The sequence below is a fragment of the Cebidichthys violaceus genome, unplaced genomic scaffold (genome assembly GCF_023349555.1).
Source record: "Cebidichthys violaceus isolate CVI_PGR_0920_01 unplaced genomic scaffold, fCebVio1.0.p SCAF_8, whole genome shotgun sequence".
NCBI classification, from domain to species: domain Eukaryota; kingdom Metazoa; phylum Chordata; class Actinopteri; order Perciformes; family Stichaeidae; genus Cebidichthys; species Cebidichthys violaceus.
The window spans coordinates 17,351,587-17,372,121 of NW_027176964.1; the positions used below are offsets into that span (position 1 = coordinate 17,351,587).

Sequence of the window (20,535 nt, forward strand, 5' to 3'; positions counted from 1 at the left end):
AAAGGTTAGGTCATGTGAACGTAGACCTTTCATTTGATGGATTCCCTCGAGACGTTCCTGAGACACACAGGACTACGAATGGACAACCTGCCACCAACAGACACACGGCGTCTCTTCCTGCTGGTGGGAGTGGGGTCCAGCTATGACTTCTGCCTAAAACAAATACAATGGAGGAGAATGGAATATCATCTGCGGTGCTAACAGTAGTAGGTTGAGTGAGGTATTTTGGTGGATATGCTCATTTGTATCGTGTTCTGGAGTTAGGTGAGGAGATGGACACCACTGCTAGAGGCTCCTCAGGTGGTTCTGGGTGAAACAGATGTTTGAGAACCTGGTCACATCAAACCAGATGTTCACGTCTGTAGAGAGACGTGTAGCGAGTGAGACAGCTGAGAGACGCTGCAGGTCATCGTTTACGATCCATCTTTATGATTCATAAAAAAAAAACAATCAACACAATCGAGTTCAACACGACTCTCACTGGACAGAAACAACTCAGCCGGAGTTCTTCTTTGTTTATTACAAGAATATTGATTATATTTTTGGTTTGCACTGAAACATGAAAATACAATGCTCTAACCTCCTACACTAACAGGACGCATTCCCACAATGCAAAGCTCCACATGAAACAGGTGTACAGGACCCCACCCACCCACCCACCCACCCACCCACACACACACACACACACACACACACACACACACACACACACACACACACACACACACACACACACACACACACACACACACACACACACACACACACACACATTAGATAAAAAAATACAACAGGATTGGAAAACACCATCTATTTCATAGTGGTCATATACAGTGTGTACGTCACATGATTGATACGTCGTGGTCGTTAACCAGAACACTTAAAAGCACTTTCAACTGGCCGTCAGACCGGATCCACGCAGGAGAAGAAACATGGCGAGAGACGTCTAGAACCGGTGGAGACGGTACGATTCGTTCATCAGACGATCAAACACCTTCAGAATCTGTCTGCAACTTAGAAACATGAATCAGTCGCCTCTTCTGAAGAGCCTTTAAAAACACACAGCGGTATTGTAAGAACCATTATCACCTCTGCCAGGTAACACATCAAAGGATTCATTGGTTGCCATAGCAGTGGCACTTTTGGAACGATCTGTCTTTTCTCTGCACCCACCTGACCCACCTGACCCACCTGACCCACCTGACCCACCTGACCCACCTGACCCTGCTATCAACGAGACTGAAGGAGAGCTCCGACACTCGGATGTTCGTTAGCGACCTGTTGTGAATCTGTGGTCGAGTCACTCGGGCTTCATTCCCCGGGTGACCGGCAGGAAACCCTTCATCGTTAAAATAATGTTGTTATGAGGTAAGCGAGAGCGCGCCGGCCTCTCCAAGTCAAATGTCCGTGATGCTGCTTCTCCGTACGTTAGGACTAACATGTCACAATATACCCAGAGGACTAGAATCTGTTGTGAGGCTGCTGGGAGAAGCAAGCTGAGCCCTTCTATGATTAAGTTAATGAGTACAGTACATCAGTTATAACTGTGCAACCTGAGGCAACAGGACCACATCCAGGACTACATCCAGGACCACATCCAGGACCACATCCAGGACCACATCCAGGACCACATCCAGGACCACATCCAGGTGTGAATCGTCACACAGTCAGCTCACAGAGTCTCTTCATGGTGAACAGGAGTTTAGCGGTGCGGTCCTCACGTCTGGTTGTGTGTCGGTTACCAGTCGACGTCATTCTTGTTCCGCCTCAGTTGTCCTTCGTCAGGTAGCCCATGTGTGTGTTGGTGATGAAGTCACAGGTGGGGATGCTACCGACGGCCTGGTGGATGTTCATCGCCGTGATCTCTCTTGGAGCTCTGCAAAACGCAATGAAACACGAGAAATACGTTTCAGTCAATCTGTGAGTCTCTGAATCAAATCATTCTGAGGTCTCTGATATCAGTTCAGCTGTCTTACATCACGCCACCGGCACAAAGCACACACTCTGCAGAGAGACGGCTACATTTACCGACGTCTAACCGAAGCATGGAGCGACTAAAAGACGGAACAAAACCAAGAACATGCAGCTCCTTGGCAGCCACCGGATCTCTTTACGTTACTGAATTTAAGTCGGTGTAAACTCTTCATTTCGATATTGTTCTGAAACGATTACTATTCATTGTTTATAGATCTTTCTTGTTGTGAAGGAGAACGATCCGAGTAGCAAACCGCTCCCTTTGATATGAAAGTACTGAATGAAGAGAAAACCGGAGCGTTAAGCGGGCGGCGTGCTGGAGGAGAGAGGCTGACCTGTTCTGAGGGGATTTGGCGTAGGCTCCAGCCAGAGCTTCTCTCAGGACATCGCTGGCAAACTGTTCAGTAGCCTGCAGAGAGAGAGAGCACACACACACACACACACACACACACACACACACACACACACACACACACACACATCATTAGTCACAGAGAAACCCACTATCTTGTACAGCACAAGGTGTCCACATGTCAGACATGCTGTACGTTCATCATTCTAGTCATGTGTGTACTGAGGTACTGAGGTACTGATGAGCGTTTTCTGCTCTGGTCCGCTCAGTGACCGACCTTCAGCATCATGGCTTCCACTACTGGAGCGAACACGTTTTTCTCCACCTCGACTGGCTGGAAGGTTACCCCGATCTGAAGGAGAAGGAGGAGCCGTTATGTCAACCATTAGAGAACAGCGGAGAACGTGTTGTGGCACCTTCTACTTCTTGATGTTATTGGTTAAATGTATAAACTCTCTGCTCTTTCACTTCGAGGTTCCTTACCTGCTGCGCTGTTTCACCGACAAACTGAGCGGACACGCACGGGCCCAGGAAGAACTTAGGCTCCGAATCGGCCTCCGGCTCCTCCTCTTTGACCTTTAGCTTCCGGCAGGGAGGCGTGACGGTGACGATGTCCACTACTTTGTCGTCGGCCTCCTCCGGCTCGGTCTTCAGCAGAGCTTGCATCTGCTCCAGCCGCAGCACCAGCTCCTCGCAACCGCTCAGGGTCGTCGGGCACTCTGCGGACCGAACGCACGTTTAACACGCCGGTCCACGAGCAGCAGCGCGTTTAACAGAACCAAATGACGGGAGAGGCTGAACAAAAACACCGAGGCTGCACTACGGGCCGCTGAGAGCAGATTACCGGTAACCGCAGAAGCACTACGCCCACACAAGCAACACCGAAGGGAGAATAGTGATCCACTTTGAGCAGAGTGGACTGAGAAAAAACATCCAAAACAAAGCAGAGCACATAATCCCTGTGTAGCAGCTACACACACACACACACACACACACACACACACACACACACACACACACACACACACACACACACACACACACACACACACACACACACACACACACACACACACTCACCGGGCTCGTTGTCTATCTGAGTGAGGATGTCCTCGATGGACTCGTCGTCGTTCTTGCGTTGGGGTTCGAGGTCCGGTGGCGTGTAGCCCCTCTGACGGCACCACTGCGCCACCTCTCTGGTCTTTGGGGGGGTGAGGGCCTGCAGGCGGGGCGAGCGGTCCAACACATCCTGGACGACCCGCTTTACCGCCACCGCTCGCTGAAGCTACGCGGAGACACAGGCATTATGTAAAACAGCACAGCGAGCCTGAAACCCCTTAAATCCACAGACTTCACACAGTTTAACGTCTCGTGTCTGAGGTCTCGAGGTGAACAGGACCTCTCCGGTCCGGTACCGGCTTCCTCGCAGCCTGTCCTTGTCTAACGGTGTGCTTCGAGTCCCCTGTCCCCGAAGTAAACGAGTGACCCGTAGATATAAATATCCACGTCTGAGAGCCTTTCACAGTCGTAGGGAAAGAGAACCGACACGAGCTGCTCTGTACGAGCTGTAGAGGAACCCATTAGGAAGAGATGAGAGGAGACGACCGGGAAGAAAACACATCTGACCGGATATATGGGAGGCAAGCAGAACGCTCGCTGAGTCAGAGGCCCGGCAGCAGGACAGATTACAGACGACAAAACTGTGAACAACGCAAATAATCACTGACATTATAGACGCCTTCACCCGGGACCCTGGAGAGCAACTGCTAGTCAGCGCTCGCTCTGAGACATTAAAGAGGCTATAAAACAGTCAATACAATGACAGGAAATAGAAAATAAAATCATGATGCCACACACACACACACACACACACACACACACACACACACACACACACACACACACACACACACACACACACACACCTCTGATGCTCTGCGCTTGCCGATAGTCCAGGAATAATACTGTTCTGTTGAAGAGGCACAGAATGGATGGGAGTCCTCAGCTAGACAAACAAACAGAGGATTAATCAGCGTGTTGAACCAGAGTGTGTTTTGATACACGGAGTCACCGAGTCACTTACTCTTCTCTGGAACAATGAGAGGGAACTTCTTTATCACCGCCGTGAGCAGCTGCATCATGGTCTCTATGTGTTCAGTGCTGAGAAGGAATCACAAGGTCTTAAAGCCGTACGTTCCTGTGCTGGTTTCCATTTGACAGCTTTAATGAATGGAGCTGCACTGTTCTCCACGGAGTTAAACATGGATACATGAAGAGGAGGAATAAATAGATACAGAACAACACAGTTGCACTCTGACTTGCGTTCGCACTTACTTGATGAGGTCGTGGGCGGCGTTATCCGCCCCTTGCTCCTGCTTGACCGTGGTCGCCGCGGAGACGACGTTGACAGAAGCGGCGACGGGAGCGGTCACCGGGGGAGACGGACCGGCTGTGACCGCTGTGCCGGCACCTGGTTCTGTCTTCACTGTGGCAGAGAGAGAGAGAGAGAGAGAGAGAGAGAGAGAGAGAGAGAGAGAGAGAGAGAGAGAGAGAGAGAGAGAGAGAGAGAGAGAGAGAGAGTAAGAGAGATATTAATTTCAATAACTACGCACCATTAGTTTGAGGCTGAGGTTTGTCTTTTTGTTCATATTAAACACTGATGCATCTGATGCATCATGTTTTGTTTCTAGAAAACTCAGTAATGTATTATTACTAGTATCAAAAAAGTATGACAGAATGGAAGAAAACAGAGGTTGGGAGTAAAAGACTGAGAAGAATGAGAAAGGAGAGGGTGGAGTGGGTGGAGCGGGGGATGGAGCCCTCTCACCTTGTGCCAGAGGCAGGGCAAGGGAGGGGGACGCCTGTCTGGCAGGACTTGGGGAAGCTCCAGCTCCAGCTGCTCCAGGGGTGGTGGAAGAGGAGGAGGAAGGAGTACTGGAGACTGGGCCTTTAGACACCACTACACACACACACACACACACACACACACACACACACACACACACACACACACACACACACACACACACACACACACACACAGGGTGGATCAATGGCCCATTAGGTAAATAGGCTTAACAGTTGGATGAAAAACAGCAGGAGATGAAGATGATGTACTGCAGAGAGGAGAGTCTACAGCTGATGTCTCCAATAAATCACACCCTGTAGTCAAATGCATTGACTATATGAACTCTGTTCAGGAAGTGAAACTGAATAAAGCTGCAAAATGCTGTATTTCAACATTTGCTCTTCAGAATCTACACGATGAGGCACAGCAACAAAGCAATCGATATCAATGCTGCTTCATGGTTTATTCAAATTGAAACTGCCTTTGATCGACTTTGAGAAGTGATTCGGAGAGTACTCCGGTTTGATATCTGGAAAGTTGACTCACTCGTTGACCCACTTACCTTTCCCAACAGGCATGAGTATGGTCTGCACCCCCCCAGACCCAGGGCCCACCCCCAGCTGCTTGAGCTGGTTGGCAGGGATGGTTAAGACTGTTTGCTGGGAGCCGGAACCTCCAGAATGGATCTTCAGCATACCTGCACCCAACGACACATTGGAGTTGTTAGCGGCTGTTCCGTTGTTTGTTCAAGGCTTTGATCTTGAACCCACATACCTGAGAGAGTAGCGCCCGTCTTCCCTCCTCCCGCAGCCATTCCGCTGACTAACGAGGCTGCAGTGACCAACGACGTGCCGCTGCTTTTGGGAACACCCACCACCGTCCCCGCCCCCGCCCCCTTGGACATGCCGACGACGGGCATGTTGGTAATGCCTTTGGCTACCGTTACCACGGCTCCCGTGGAAGCTGCGGCGCTCTTCGTCATAGCGGCGGAGGTTCCGGCACCCTTGATCAAGGCGGCCGCCGCCGCCGCCGCCTTCGACAGGCTGCCTCCGGCGGCGGCGCTGGCGCTCTTCGCTGCGCTGATTACCGCCGCCTGGTTGGCCGCCACCAGGAGCGAGTGGTGCGGAGAGGCAGACTTCCCGCCGTCGGCAGCCTGTGCAGAGACACAGAGACGCAGAGACACAGAGAGACAGAGACACAGAGAGACACAGCTGTCAGCCAGGAGGTCGCCTCATTTACAAAACATTTAATTTCTAATACTTTAGAAGACAAAGAAGGAGACAAACATATATAATGTGCACATGATGTGACACTTATTGCTTTTAAAAATACACATTGGAGTTTAACAGGGAGGCAGTGCTGGGAAACTGAATTCTCTGAGGCTGCAGAGTGTTGATGGTGTTGCTTTGCTCTGGTCACATTTGTTTTCCAGTGCCGTGCAAAGTCCCAGAGTGAGAAGTGCCGATCAGGTCACCGGTTTTGAGGAATCCTCAAACACAAAAGAGTCGATCTCTCTCCCGGAGAGCGCTCCCGATTCAATTAAGGGCGGTTTTTCCACAACAGGAACAGCGGTGACGTAATCCTCCTTTGTTTTAGCGTCAACATCTCCAGAGCGGTGAGTGTCTCTCCGTTACGAACTGTTTACTTATTAGTTTTTTTGCCTGATGGAGCCTCTAGGAAGTCTTTTAGTGCGTTTCCATCCCTCATGTTAACGAGGCCTGGCCACTGACTCTGAAGCTGTAATCACACAAACACAGACCACGGCTGATGGACTGCTTAGAGCTCCTCGCACCCCATCTAAGCTCTCTGCTCTCCCTGACAGACACAACGCTGCTGCAGCTGCTGCTGCTGCTCTCACTGGGTCGCTGCAGCGGGACGTCACCACAACATTTATCGCTCACTTGCACAGAAGTTAAAACTAGAATTACCGCCTCAAGGTCGTATGCATCTGCCCACCGGTCAAGTTGCAGTTTATGTTCATGTCTGTCCAAAATCTCATCACTTCATCATTTTATCCTTTTGGACAAATTGTCATTATTAGCCTATGAAATGTTAAGTTATGGCCATAAACGTGTTTTATGAGGCAACAGTGAAATTTGACCACCAAATGAAATCAGTTCATCCTTGAGTGCAGATGGACGTTTCTGCTTCATATGAAGACATTGCCTGGAAGGCGAGTGGACAACCAAAATATGACGCCTCCGGCCACAGCTGTAGAAACAGCAGAAATGTATCAACTTTGTTTATTCCTTCTGCAAAAGCATCCAACGTCACCATAAAAATAACCCTTAAATCACAAAAAAACCTAATTATTTTTGCAATTTAGGAAATATGAAAGTAAATATTTCAAATCAAATTGTATTTGGCAGATAATAAACAAGGCAATCTGTGGCATTTTAAAAACAGTTTGCAAGCCTAGAGAAAAGCATGAAATCCACTGTGAATGCAGCGGCTGTGTGTTCTGACAGGACTTGAACAGCTGTCAGGCAGAATGAAACAGAAGAAGCTGAGGACTGAGGGACTCGCCTGTTGTTGCCCGGCTGCTGCGGCGCTGACGGAGCCGGGGGTGGAACTGGCGGCGGTGATGACTCCGCCTGTCATCCTCAACGTGGTCGTCCCCGGCTTGGACAAGTGGCCCGCCGCGGACGCCGTGACCGTCTTGACGGAGCCGTCGGACAGCTTCATCTGTGCGCCCTGGGAGCCGCCCACCACCTGTCAATCATAAAAAAAAATTAAAAAACATCACAATGAATGTGAAACTAAGAGACACCGTGTCATGCAAATCTAAGTATTTCTGTAATTGATGACGCTGATGAGTCGTCCCAGCTCTACAGACAAAGGACAGCCAGGTCTTCCAGAGGGATGCACCGATCAGACTCTTTCAGACCCGATACCCGGGCTTTGGGTAACGATATCAGAATCGGTGCATCCCTAGTCTGTACTGGTCACAGTCCGGGGAGATCCCTAGTGATGTACACCCGAAAAAGAGCAGCCAGTTGATCTCAGTGCTTGTAGCTCTTAACTGTGAAAAAACGGGGCATTTGGAGATTGTGGAGCAGAGAAAGGGGCACAAACGTATCGGCAGTAATCAGAGCAGCTTCCATTGGTTTCAGACATTGTAGAGGATCAGTCCTGCTCTCAAGTCTGGTTACCTGAGCCAGGATAGCCGCCTTCTGTCCAGCCGTCACCCGGATGGCCTGCTGGGTGACAGCTGCTGGAGACAATGCTGCGTGACCTGCTGAACCCGAACCTCCCTGCTTCCCTGAACCCTGTGCTGGCTGACCCACCAGAAACGTGCCCTGAGGACAAGAAGGGTTAAAGGACAGCAGAGAAATCCACCGACGTGTTAGACTGAATTCAAAGTCAAGGGAACGGTCTCTCTCTCTCTCTCACACACACTCTCACACACACACACACACACACACACACACACACACACACACACACACACACACACACACACACACACACACACACACACACACACACTACAGTATATGTGGAGGTACAAAATGCATCTATTACATCATGTGCTTCATCTTGTATATATCCTAATAGCTTACAGGAAATAAAATTAGCCTTCTACAAAACCGATGCATCATCCTTTAAGCGCTGAACTGGTCTGTGTGTGTGTGTGTGTGTGTGTGTGTGTGTGTGTGTGTGTGTGTGTGTGTGTGTGTGTGTGTGTGTGTGTGTGCGCGCACTAGCTCTTCATGGAGAACATTTGTAGAGAACACCTTGAAGACGGATCATTATTAGGAAACAGCCCAGATTCCTCACTTTAAACGTAGGTGGAAACCTCTGCAGACAGCTTCATTGACTGCCGTTGGCTAAATGCACGGGCAGCACTGCTCTAAAGCCGACTGCAGGATCAATGCTGCTGCAACGAATGTGTCTAATTAAGAACGCAGCAGACTCGACCTCTGCACTAGAACGGAGGGAAGGAAACCTCGTTTGCAGACGGTGCATGCAAGTCCTGTCACGCCATGAGGGAATAAAGTTTCCGTACTTTGATGAAGCACTTCAAGCTCTGCTCAACACATGCCAGCAAATACATACATAGAGTACGCACGTCTCTAAGGTTCGTACAACAGTGTGAAAGCCTTTCTACCCACCTGCGGGGTCTGTTTCAGGATGTATGACGTGTAGGACAGGTTAGAAGGCAGACTGCTAGAAGAGGAAGAGGAGGAGGAGGAGGTCTGAGAAGCGCCAGCGCCTGCCGACGAGCCGCTCTGGGACTGCTGACCTAAATTACAAGACAGTCACATAATCACATCAGTCTCAAATCTGATAAACAATCTTGTTATTCCTTATCCCAAATTACAGCTCATCTCCTATTTGTGTGATTTCAAATAGGTTGAATCATATTGCGCTCGACAGATGATTCTGAAGCAGAGCGACGCAGAGCAGCGCTTTTAGATAAAATACAGGACGCTGCTTCATCTCTCTGACGAGGGAGTGTGTGCCGTGTGAGGGATTCTAGCTCGCGGTGCATTAAATAAAATGCAGAAAGAAATAGATGACTATGACTGACTCACTGTCCAGGAGGTAGCGGAGCAGCCAGAATCTGTGTCTGCCACCAGCATGCCTCACATTGCAGAGTCATTCCAGAAGTGGGTTTCTTCCTTTTGCCAAACTTTATAACGAGCCGAGAGCAGTGGCACCGTTAACACGGCTGTCTACGGTTTGAGTGGGACGCCGACCCAACCTACAGATTCATGAATTAGTTTCACTTATTCCCAAACGTTACTAAATTCAAACGTTCACGTAAGACACACAGGGGGCGCAATACAGGCCGCTATATTCCTGCTGCGTCAGTGTGTCTGCTGAGCATCTGAGAAATCCCTCAAAACATCCAGAAAAATCAACTTAACCCCAAAGAGTCTTCTGCTAGCACACATTGTGTGTTTTCACAGAGTCTCATGTATGAGGTGGTAAGTCTAAAATGAGTCAAAGGTCTAATCACCAGGAGTAGATCAAGTATGTGACTTACAACCCGTATGAAGAAGAGAATAACTATGAACGTCTGTATTAAAAACGACTGAAGCAGGACGCAGCATGTCTCACTTGCGCTGGAGGCTCGGAGGATGGCTCCCTGTGGGATGAGGAGCAGCTTGCCTTTCCCCGAGGGGTTCTTGCTGTTGGTGGTCAGGTAGAGCTTGGTGCCTGGAGGCAAATTGGCCAGATTGGCCAAGTTGTTGGCTGGCAGCTGAAGAGTGGCCATCACTAAAGAAAAAAACACAAAAATATGATTTACTCACCTCTTGAAATCGCACTGCAAATACATGAAGCTTAGCGGAATCGTTACACTCATCATTCACAAATCTCAGACGTAAACTCTCAGTTAAATCAACCAGATGTTTTCAATTCAAAACTGTTGTACAGATGCTTGTGCTGAACCTGCGCGCCACGTGTGTGAACTCTGACCTCCGCTCTTGCCACTTGAACCACCGGCCGCCTTGGCCGCGGCCTGCTGACCGGAGACGCCGCTGGCTCCGCTGACGATGGCTTTGGCGACTCCCTGAGCCAAAACCTGCTTCCCGCCCATCACCTTGGACACAGCAGGGCTTCCCTTGGCCACCAGAATCTGTCCGCTGCTGATAGCCACCTGTTTGACCGCAGACTGGAGCGTTGAGCTAACAGGAATGCCCAACATCTAGAACCGAGAGAGGTGCCACGTGTAGTTTGTTGAATGACAGCATATATATATATATACATATATATACATATATATATATATACATATATATATATATATATATATATATATATACATACATATATATACATATATATATATATACATATATATATATATATATATATATATATATATATATATATATATATATATATATATATATATATATATATATATATATATATATACATACATACATACATACATACATACATACATACATACATACATACATACATATATATATATATACATACATACATACATATATATATATATACATATATATATATATATATATATATATATATATATATATATATATATATATATATATACACACACACACACATCACTGTTAACGTTTCCATGAGTGATGCGTGCCGGACTGACCTTGCTAGTGGTGGCCCCCGTGGCCCCCGTGGCCCCTCCTGCCTGTTTCTGGGCAGACATGGAGATCATGTGACCTCCTTTCACTGCGACGAACTGGTGTGCCGCTGCAGCAGCGGGTTGCTGCTGGCTGGTTACTGTGGAAACCATCTGCTGCTGATGTGTCGAAACTTCCCCCGGCTCCTGCTTGATGATGACCTGCAAAGAAAGTGAGTAGAACTGTAACAGGAAGACAACAACAACAACAGGTTGGACATAGTGTAGTCTGGTATCATGGTGAACACGTCACTCTCTGCATTCAATGATACATTTTGACTGCCAAATGAAGACTCCCTTATTTTCTCATCAAGCTCCAGACTGCAGAGCTTAGAGAGGAGTTTTGAAAGTCAGCGTCATCATTAATTCATCAAAGAGATGTTTCTACATTCCCCATCTGCCCTGGCCTTTGGTAGCACAACAGAAAACAACTGTAGAGTCTGAGGACCACTGTGATGACACAGAAATCAGCAAGTGAAATAGTATTTCATCCTTTGTAGATGGCGACGGGGTGATTAGCATGCGGCGGTGGGAGGATGCTACAGCGGGGTATTGACACCGAGTGAAACAGAACCGTGCGATTGTGCTTCTGCACAAGCTTTATGCGAAGCTCACAGCAACCCCCTCCTATCTTTAGAGTGATGTCCCATTTAAAGAGCTTGCCAAGGCATTCACATCTGCTGAAGATAGCACCCTGGCCTACTATTAATACCGGCTCGGTTTGTTAAAGATACAGACACTACAGGGACAGACAAAGACAAAGTGGTGGGAAGAGACCCGTAAAAAGAGATGTTTTACACTAATCAATTTCACACGCTACCAACTCACCTTCATCCCTGAGGAGAGGAAGGTGCCGGTGTGAACTTTGGGGGCTGGAGAGCGAGTGCCTTGAGCAGCAGACGGTTTGGCTGAGGGGCTTCCTGTGGAGTAATTTGCACAAAAACACACAGAATTAACCACGGAGGAGATGACTGGTGTGACTTGGTGGAGGGGGGTTCGCTGCAGCTCTTGCCACCCTTTCATGAGACATCACAGGCATTGATTGTGCTGCGAGGTGACGGTTCCCCCGTCAGGGTGACTCAGCGCGGGCGGCGAAGCCGAGCAACAGAGCTGCGTCCCTTACCTACCGCCTTGAAAATGTGTTTTATCCCAGGATTGGTGAATCAGCCACAACGCCCACACATCATCCAGCTTGATGAAAAAAACAACCCTCACTGACACTCGAGCCCTGCTGCCAGATCTGGTTGAGCTGTACATTTGTGGAGGAAGAGTGGGAGTGGCTGAGTGGGCGAGAGAGAGCGAGCGATGTCAGGGAGAGAGCTTCTAAGTGGAATACGAACCGACGCTGCTGATGTGAGAGGAAGCAAATGCAATAGCCTTGGTGATGTTCGATGACTCTGCTCCACGATGGGGTGACGCATACATAAAGCGCACAATAGCTTCATCTTTGGAGACAGTTGCGCACCTTGTTCATGGGGAAATACACACACAAACCCATATGAAACTCGATGCGAGCGTGGCGGTCTCGTCCTCCTAATCTGGACATAAAACAACCAGCAACCGTCCAGCTGGCTCACCACACGTCATACTTTATGATTGTACAACAGGAACAAAAGAGAAACACAGGAACAGATAGAGAAAAACACAGAAGGGAAGAAGTACAAAGAGCTGGATGAGAAAGAACAAAGCTGAAACGAGGACGAGCAAGAAAGAACGACCAAAATAAAGAGACAGGAAGGGAGAGTCTAGAGGGTGTTGTTCCCCAGATGCGTACCTGTGGCGGCGGCGGATGAGGAAGCCATGCCGATCACCTGGCCAGGCTTGTCCACAATGATGTACGGGTTGTTGAGGACCGATGAGGAGCTCTGCTTGCTGTGGACCGGGGTCGAGGTGGTCGGCGTGCGAGGCAGCGGCGAGTGGCTCGGGGTGGAGATGGGAGACCCTGTGGGGAAGAAAGCACACAGGCCATCAGATGATTAATTATGATGTTAATAAGGAATAGATGTTTATTATTATTCATCTGTGTAACCAGTCAACCAATGATGTCACTCGCTTCAACGCTAGTCAAGCAGTTTGGCCAAACTTAAACTGTCCACGATGCAGATTTAAAGAAGTCAGAAGACATAGAACAGTTTTCTTTTCTGCAGAGACCATTTCTGCAATTTCTGCCTGGAACAGCAGAAGGAGGAAATCAGGAGAATTCTTGTTCCTCCTTTGTTCTTGTGACGGCTGCATTAAATAATCAGAGCAAGAGAAGAACGAAGACCAAATGTGCGAAATACATGGAAACGGAACAATAGTGTGAAATTTGGAACTCTGACCAAGTTAAATATAGACGGTAAAGTGCATGCGGTCAGCGTTTCTTAGTGGTGTAAAATCTGAAATAAAAGATGTGACAGTAGGCCGTTATGAAAGATTCACACGAATGTCACACGGCCACCGGGTGGCGACATTTACCTGAAACTATTTTACAGCTCATGGTGATGGGTTGGAAGGATTTACTGGGCGACTCGGCGGGGCTGGGTGGCTGGTGGCCCAGCGGGACGATCTTACAGCTCGCTGTGATAGGCTGGAAGGCAGAGTTGCCGTGGGAACCCAGAGTGATCCTGTCGGCGACTTTGGGTCGGGTCGGCGTGCGTTCGCCGGCGGCGAGGCCGGCGCTGTGGCTGCCTGCAGACCTCCCCGTCTCCACTTTGATGAAACCTTGAAAAAGGAAATGAAAGAGTAGATTTCCTTTATCCTTTATGTAAAAATACAACGTATCCAGTATAAGAGTATGAAACTCCTACCTAATAGTTCCCAACAGGGTTTCTGTGTTCATACCTTTGTCTCCACTGGCATCGTGAGAGACGGGAGAGCTGGAGCGTCCGTGACTCGGGGCCAGGGAGGGGGCCGACGTGGGGCTGGCTGCTCTGTGAGTCACCTTGGAGGAAGAGGGCTGAGGGATGTAGTCCTCCCCAAGAGAGTTCCTGTAGAGCTCCACATCAACCACCTGCAACAGACACAGCTCACTGTCAGACTGAAGCTCTGAGGGGGAAAGAAAAGTCAAGAGAGTGAACAACTTACAGTTTCTGCCCCGAGCGTCTGCAGCCCAGTGTATGTTCTGTCCAGCTGCAGGGAAAGAACAGACAGACACAAAATAAAGACTTCAACTCATGGTCATGTGCCCAAATCAATGAAGAGCAAGTATACTTTACAGAAGTCCTCACAAACACAAAGGACTTCAGAGACACGCCTACAAGAGGCTCAGTTAACTACTGCATGTGAATAACACTGCGTCTCAGTCTGAGGAGGAAAACAAGGCGACTGGCGGAGCGGTCCGTGATGTGGTCTGACCTTTAGCTGGTGGATGATGTCAATGCGTTTGTTGCGGGGGTCTTTGAAGTGGATCTGGATCCTCACGGGAAACTCCCCCCAACCGCGACGTGTTAAATGAAAGGGTGGCTCGCTGAGGACAGGCACACATAAAAAGCCTGATGTAAAGTCATCAAACACAATCCTGGAGGGACAACAATGGAACCACAACGAGCTACAAAACAAGCTAATGAATCCACCGGTACCAACCAGGTCATGCTCGTCAGGGAAGAATAAAGCTCCCATTGTAGGCGAGGGAAAAGTGGCAGTGAATTTGTGGAGGGGTCCCTTGACCTCTCACCCCAAAACATGTGAATGAAAATGGCTTCTATGGGAACCCACGAGTCTCCCGTCTACTTTTTGGGAAAACACCATCATGTTTTTTGCATGCAGTATGTGCGTTAAATCCGTATTTGAGTAGTTCACTAAAGGCCCTGAACAGCCTTGGAGCAGTAGACGTTGGGGATGACTAGAAGGCCGAGCCTGTTGTGGATCCAGTGAGCTCTACTGTGATCACATGGGATGACGTCAGTCCTCATAGATCTCACACTCTTACCGTCACGGTAGAAAATGACTGGATGTGATCTCTAGGATAATAACAGCCTCATTACACTCTACAACCACAAACTACAGACCTAGTGCAGGCAAAGCGTGTGACTCTAATAGGTCTGTTCATAATAAGGGGATTTCTGAGCAGTTTCCAGAACAGAAGTGTTTTAGATAATAAATCTCAGCATGATTTTCTCTGGTGTTCCTAAAGGTCCGGGTGTCTTAATGTGGTATTTTGGAAGGATTTTTGATCTTTTATTGACTTGAAGGTGTCATCTTCTCCCCCCTCTGAAGCTCGTGGCTTTCACCCCCTCACAACAGAAACCGATCCAACTGCCTGCACTTGTGTGTGTGTGTGTGTGTGTCTATTCAAGAAGACACTACGGGCGACTTCTTACTGATGTTCATCCCCTCATCTACATTCCAGCTGTGTTCGAGAGCGAGCGCAGAGCACCGGTGGGCTTCACTCCGCATGAAGACTGGAGTCAGTCAGCGGGAGCTCATGAGCGCCGTGTCAGCGGAACAGAGCCAGGAGGCTGCAGCTCAGGATAAGGATTGCCGGCTGATGAAAGAGATCATTTATTCAAAAGCCATGGGAACATTTTAAATCCATTGCCACTTTTAGAAGATAAAAACTCAAACGGAGACATCTTAACCACAGAGCCTGAGGCGCTCTTCTCCTTCTAGACACCTAAATTAAATCTACACACCTTTGGGCTGAGCTACACACACACACACACACACACACACACACACACACACACACGTTTTTCTGAGTGACTGCACTGTGTAGGTGTGACCAGCATTAGTCATGTTCGTGTTGACTTCTAGTCTGACTCATTGTGTGCTGAACGGCGTCACAGAACCCACCCTAACGATGAATACGTCTTTTATTAAATATCGCACACACAGATAGAGTTTCTCACTTTCAGATATGATTGATGGGCACTGAGCTGGATGAGCTGTATCCCCACATCTCCACAAGGGGGCACTGTTCGTCAAAGACTTTTCATAACGGTCTGTTTACGACTAACAAACGTGAACGTCAGCAGACCGGTCTGAGAGCCGTTTCATTAAACGTGAGCCGGTGACGAAGACGTCCAGGTGCCGTCATTCAAATTGTTTCCTTGCTTACGTCAGTTTGACAAGTGGCGCGTGGAAAGAGGGGGGGCAAACTACTGACCTAGAATAATGGTGTCAGCTTGGAAGTAAACATTGTGTCTACGGGCAACGCAACACGTGACGGCAAACATTGTTGGAGAAGTCATTTGTCCCAATCTCTCTGACTTCTCCTGTTGAATCAGCACCCGAGTGCTAAGTTGTGCAACAAGAACAACAGAGTGTTGTGTTGCATGACTGAAGAGTAACAACACACCCAACCAAACTCAAAACAGACACACACACACACACACACACACACACACACACACACACTAACCTGACTTCCACTAGGTCGTTGGGTTTGTAGCTGGGATGCAGGAAGAACCAGACTTTCTTCACAAAGTGGTCGATGCTGGGTTCCCTCCTGGAGCCCCTGACGTACACCATCCACTTATGGGTAGACTGGTCGTTTTCTTCACGCTTGTCTGGGGGAATGTACCTGAGGGCGAGAGATGAAGAGCACAGACAACCAGAGGGCCTTCTTAATATGCACAGCTGTGATGTAGCGCGCGAGAAACGACGTTCCAATTCAGCCCTTCAGGACATTTAGAGACGGTGTCCTCGTCATTCAAGCTTCCTAGAAGTAGCATGGGCTTCGTGTTACACTGAGACAAGTGGTCTGGAGGAACCACAAGTGGTCTGGAGGCATTTTTCTTGATTCAACTGCATCAAGACCGGGCTTGTGACGGAACTAAATTGTGTCTCAGCTCTTCAGTCCACAGTCATGCAATAACTGTGGAGGGAGAGACACACCTGAAGAACAACGACCGCTCTAGAGCACAGTTCATCTCACTTCATCTCATTCTGCACTGAACACATGGTTTTCTTGTAGTTTGGTCACCTTCAAACTCTTTGGTGGTGATGTTTGAATACATTTGGGTCAGTGAGTTACATCTCTCTGTTACGACACCTGGAGGGTAACTACCTGCCTAAAGCCGATGTGTGGATTAAAACACACAGTCTCAAACTTAACGCTGTGGAGAAAACATCTGGCTGCTCTGTGCTTGAAAAGGTTCAGTAGGTAACGTGTATAAAAGATAAGATTGTATCATATTTGCTCAAACTATCACTATATCCTGACTGTAGCTCAAAGGAAAACAACAAACCAGAGTCTCTGACACAGCTGACAACCGCCGCGTGTCAACTCTGATCAAACTATTAAAATATTATGAATCAAGATTCTGTTACTGCGCCGCCTATTTCTCAATTTTCAGAAACATATTTTAATGTATCAATCAGCTGTAAAATGAGAAAGTTTCTGAAAACAGTCAACGCCAAAACCAAGCATGGCCCACGGGCTAAACAGTACACTGAAATATGTGTCTGAAAATATTGGAAAAATAGGTAATGCAGGAACATAATCTTGTTTCATTTGATCAGCGCTGCCTCGTTTGGATCGGAATTCACAAGCAGTGATTGACAGCTGCGCTGATTGTCTCCGATTGGTCGTTTTCCTTTGGGAGCGGTGGAAACTTGTAAATGCCTTTAGGAGCACTAAGAGGAGACAAGTTGTGTCTGTCTCACACACTACTGTCAGGACATAGAGACGGGTTGAGCAAACATGACAGAAAACTATTTTCAAAGTTTCCAACGGAACCTTTATTGATATTTGTATCTATGACTAACAGCACCTCGTTGTTAGGACACGTCATTGTTTTTAACAAGAGGACATTCAAAATATGGACATATTTGCCATGTCTGAGATTTTCACAGAGATTGATGAAAATCTAAACTTTGATGTTATTGTACATTCTGACCCATCAAAATAAAGGAGGAGAGGTTTATTTGTGATCTGAAACATATTCAACAGTTCCTCTATCATGATAACTACATATAGCTCCTAAACTACAAAGGCCTGCTCTACATTATGCTTAGTTAGAAAGATGACAAAGTGAATACAACTGGTGCTTAGTCTGGTCGCATACCTGGACACGTTCCCCACTACGATGGTCTTCTTTGCATAGAGTCTGGAGGCTTCGTTCCCAGCGGTGTGATACGTCACCCTCTGCTCTGCTGCTAAGGACAACGGCACGCCAAACGTGTCCTACGACAAATAACGGACAACATGAAAGAAACAAAACAAACCGCAAGATGAATGGTGATGTCGCTTTGCGTTCATCGGATAAACCCCGTCACCTTTGTCACCTTTGGACTCACCTTGCCCGTGTTGCGCCCCGGTCTGCGCTCCTGCCTGCTGCCGTCCTCTCTCCACGCCCCCTCCCCGTCCCTCTCAGCTCCCTCTCCTTGCTGCGAGAGGGACTCGGACTCCGAGTGGGCCAGAGAGGGAGTCTCAGAGCCCTGGTTGAGAGGGGAAGAGGACCGGGACGGGGACTCCAGGAACCGCCGGATGGCCGGGTGGTTCAGCACGGCGGGGTCACTCTTAGAAACATGCTGGGACAACAGAGGAGATGATGGTTGCTGCTGCTTCTGTACTGTTCCACCACTGCAGAGCAGCTGGCAGTGGTCTGAGCGTGAATGTGTGGGAATCTACCTCTGGGAGCTTCGTTATTCCAGCGTTGGCATAATAATTAGCCACTATGCATGCCCTGAGCTTGTCCATCATCCTCCTGGCTTCATTGAGTCTCTGCAAAATAATGGGAAACAAACGATGAACCAAAATGCTCTGCTTTACACTGTAAACACACAACAAGTATGTAAGTTACTTGTTGTATCTCTGCATTACTGATACACAAGTGAACGAGTGAAATATGTGATGATGACATGAAGAAAAGCCACTTCATCCAGAGATAACGTTACCTGACTTATCACATCGATCTCGTGCTCTTTGTTCTTCATCTCCAGAGAAAACTGCTCTCTGATGATGGTTTCAATCTTCTGCACCGCTGCTTCTCGTGCTGAAGAGGCACGAGGCACACACACACATGTTAGAAGAGCTCACCTGTCAGGTGTCACAACAGGCAACTAAATAGCACACACGTACACACCGTCTCAGGGTTCGGACCGTGAACTCACCATCGTGTTCTGCCGCTTTGTTTCTCTTGCTGTTTTGAACCAGAGAAATGTCATCGTAGTCGGGGTCATTGCCTTCTATTTTCCTCTTAACTCCCGACATGACCGCCTGCGAAGAACAACGTATTAGGATGAATGCATCTGAAAACTGCTAAAGTTAGCTACTCACATTCACGCTGCCTCGGCCAGTTGTTATGGTAGCACGCTTAGCATCGAATTAGCCGGCTAGCAGAGGAGCTGATTCCCCCACAGCTAACTGTAGCACTGGACTGGATAGCTAGTCATGCTAATATATGAGAAACCAGAGCCTTTAATGAAGCCAATTTTAAGCAAAATGATTAACCAGTTAGACCGTTAGACCAGTGGCTAACGGTCGTGTAGCCGGGCAGTCGTAACGTTAGCCGACTGATAGCCTTGTTTGCTAATTTAGCTAACGTTAGCACACAGTTGTAAACACCGATTCAGTCCGTTTGAAATGTAAACTTACTGGAGCGCCCTGTGCTGGGGAGCAACGTTTCTTTGTGAGGCGTGTGTTTTAATTCAGTGATAGCATATCCTTTGCGTTATGCTACGTTCATCTCACACACTTGTGTGTAGTGAATTGCTAAATCTCGAGGTGGACAAGTAAGCTAAGAAGTGGATAGTTAGCCTTGCAACGCACCAAAACAGCCACCAGGGGCCGCTGTTTTACAAAGGTACAACAATACGCAACAGCTCTGGTATTTTACTCTCTCGTCATTTCTTTAATGATTGGGAATCTTTAATGCCATCATATGAGTGTGGCAGGATTGACTACAACCAGGCGATGATTTATTTGAGATAGTAGCTGTAGCTACAGACCTGTAGGCATTACTGCTATTCATCTTCATGCACTAGAAGATCAACATGTGACAAGAAGTGAACACAGTTTCTAATGAGCACATGAAGTCCACAATTGAGTAGGTCAAAAGTCGGTCAGTTTGTCATGTTTAGTTGAATCCACCCTTTTTATTGAGAGCAGAACAATGACGTCTTCTACTGGACCCCACGTAGTAGTGTGTGCATGTTTGTGGGTGTGAGACGACAGAATGCAGCCAACGCAAATTATCTTATGAACAAGATTAATTAGCTGACACAAACTCAGAGACACTGTGCCCATAAGAATCTGTGAGAAGAATGTGTTTGTGGTTTTTAATAAACTAATCCATAATAAGGAGGATA

General features: G+C 48.0%; 1 protein-coding gene across 1 annotated transcript; it reads right to left on the reverse strand.

The window, feature by feature from the left end:
• Window positions 1-474: 474 nt before the first annotated feature.
• yeats2 (YEATS domain containing 2) lies at window positions 475-19,441 on the reverse strand. The gene is made up of 29 exons (XM_068701464.1): window positions 19,339-19,441; window positions 19,123-19,220; window positions 18,857-18,949; window positions 18,523-18,756; window positions 18,291-18,409; window positions 16,643-16,804; window positions 14,638-14,749; window positions 14,368-14,412; window positions 14,125-14,293; window positions 13,759-14,004; window positions 13,076-13,243; window positions 12,130-12,221; window positions 11,269-11,463; window positions 10,602-10,830; window positions 10,242-10,400; window positions 9,290-9,420; window positions 8,327-8,473; window positions 7,701-7,886; window positions 5,949-6,327; window positions 5,737-5,871; window positions 5,154-5,285; window positions 4,661-4,811; window positions 4,410-4,486; window positions 4,252-4,331; window positions 3,407-3,611; window positions 2,810-3,045; window positions 2,604-2,678; window positions 2,310-2,383; window positions 475-1,876 (listed from the first exon to the last, which is right to left on the reverse strand). Exons 1-29 carry the CDS (start codon window positions 19,436-19,438, stop codon window positions 1,768-1,770), a joined length of 4,338 nt encoding a protein of 1,445 aa, XP_068557565.1. The 5' UTR covers window positions 19,439-19,441; the 3' UTR covers window positions 475-1,767.
• Between the last annotated feature and the right edge of the window lie 1,094 nt (window positions 19,442-20,535).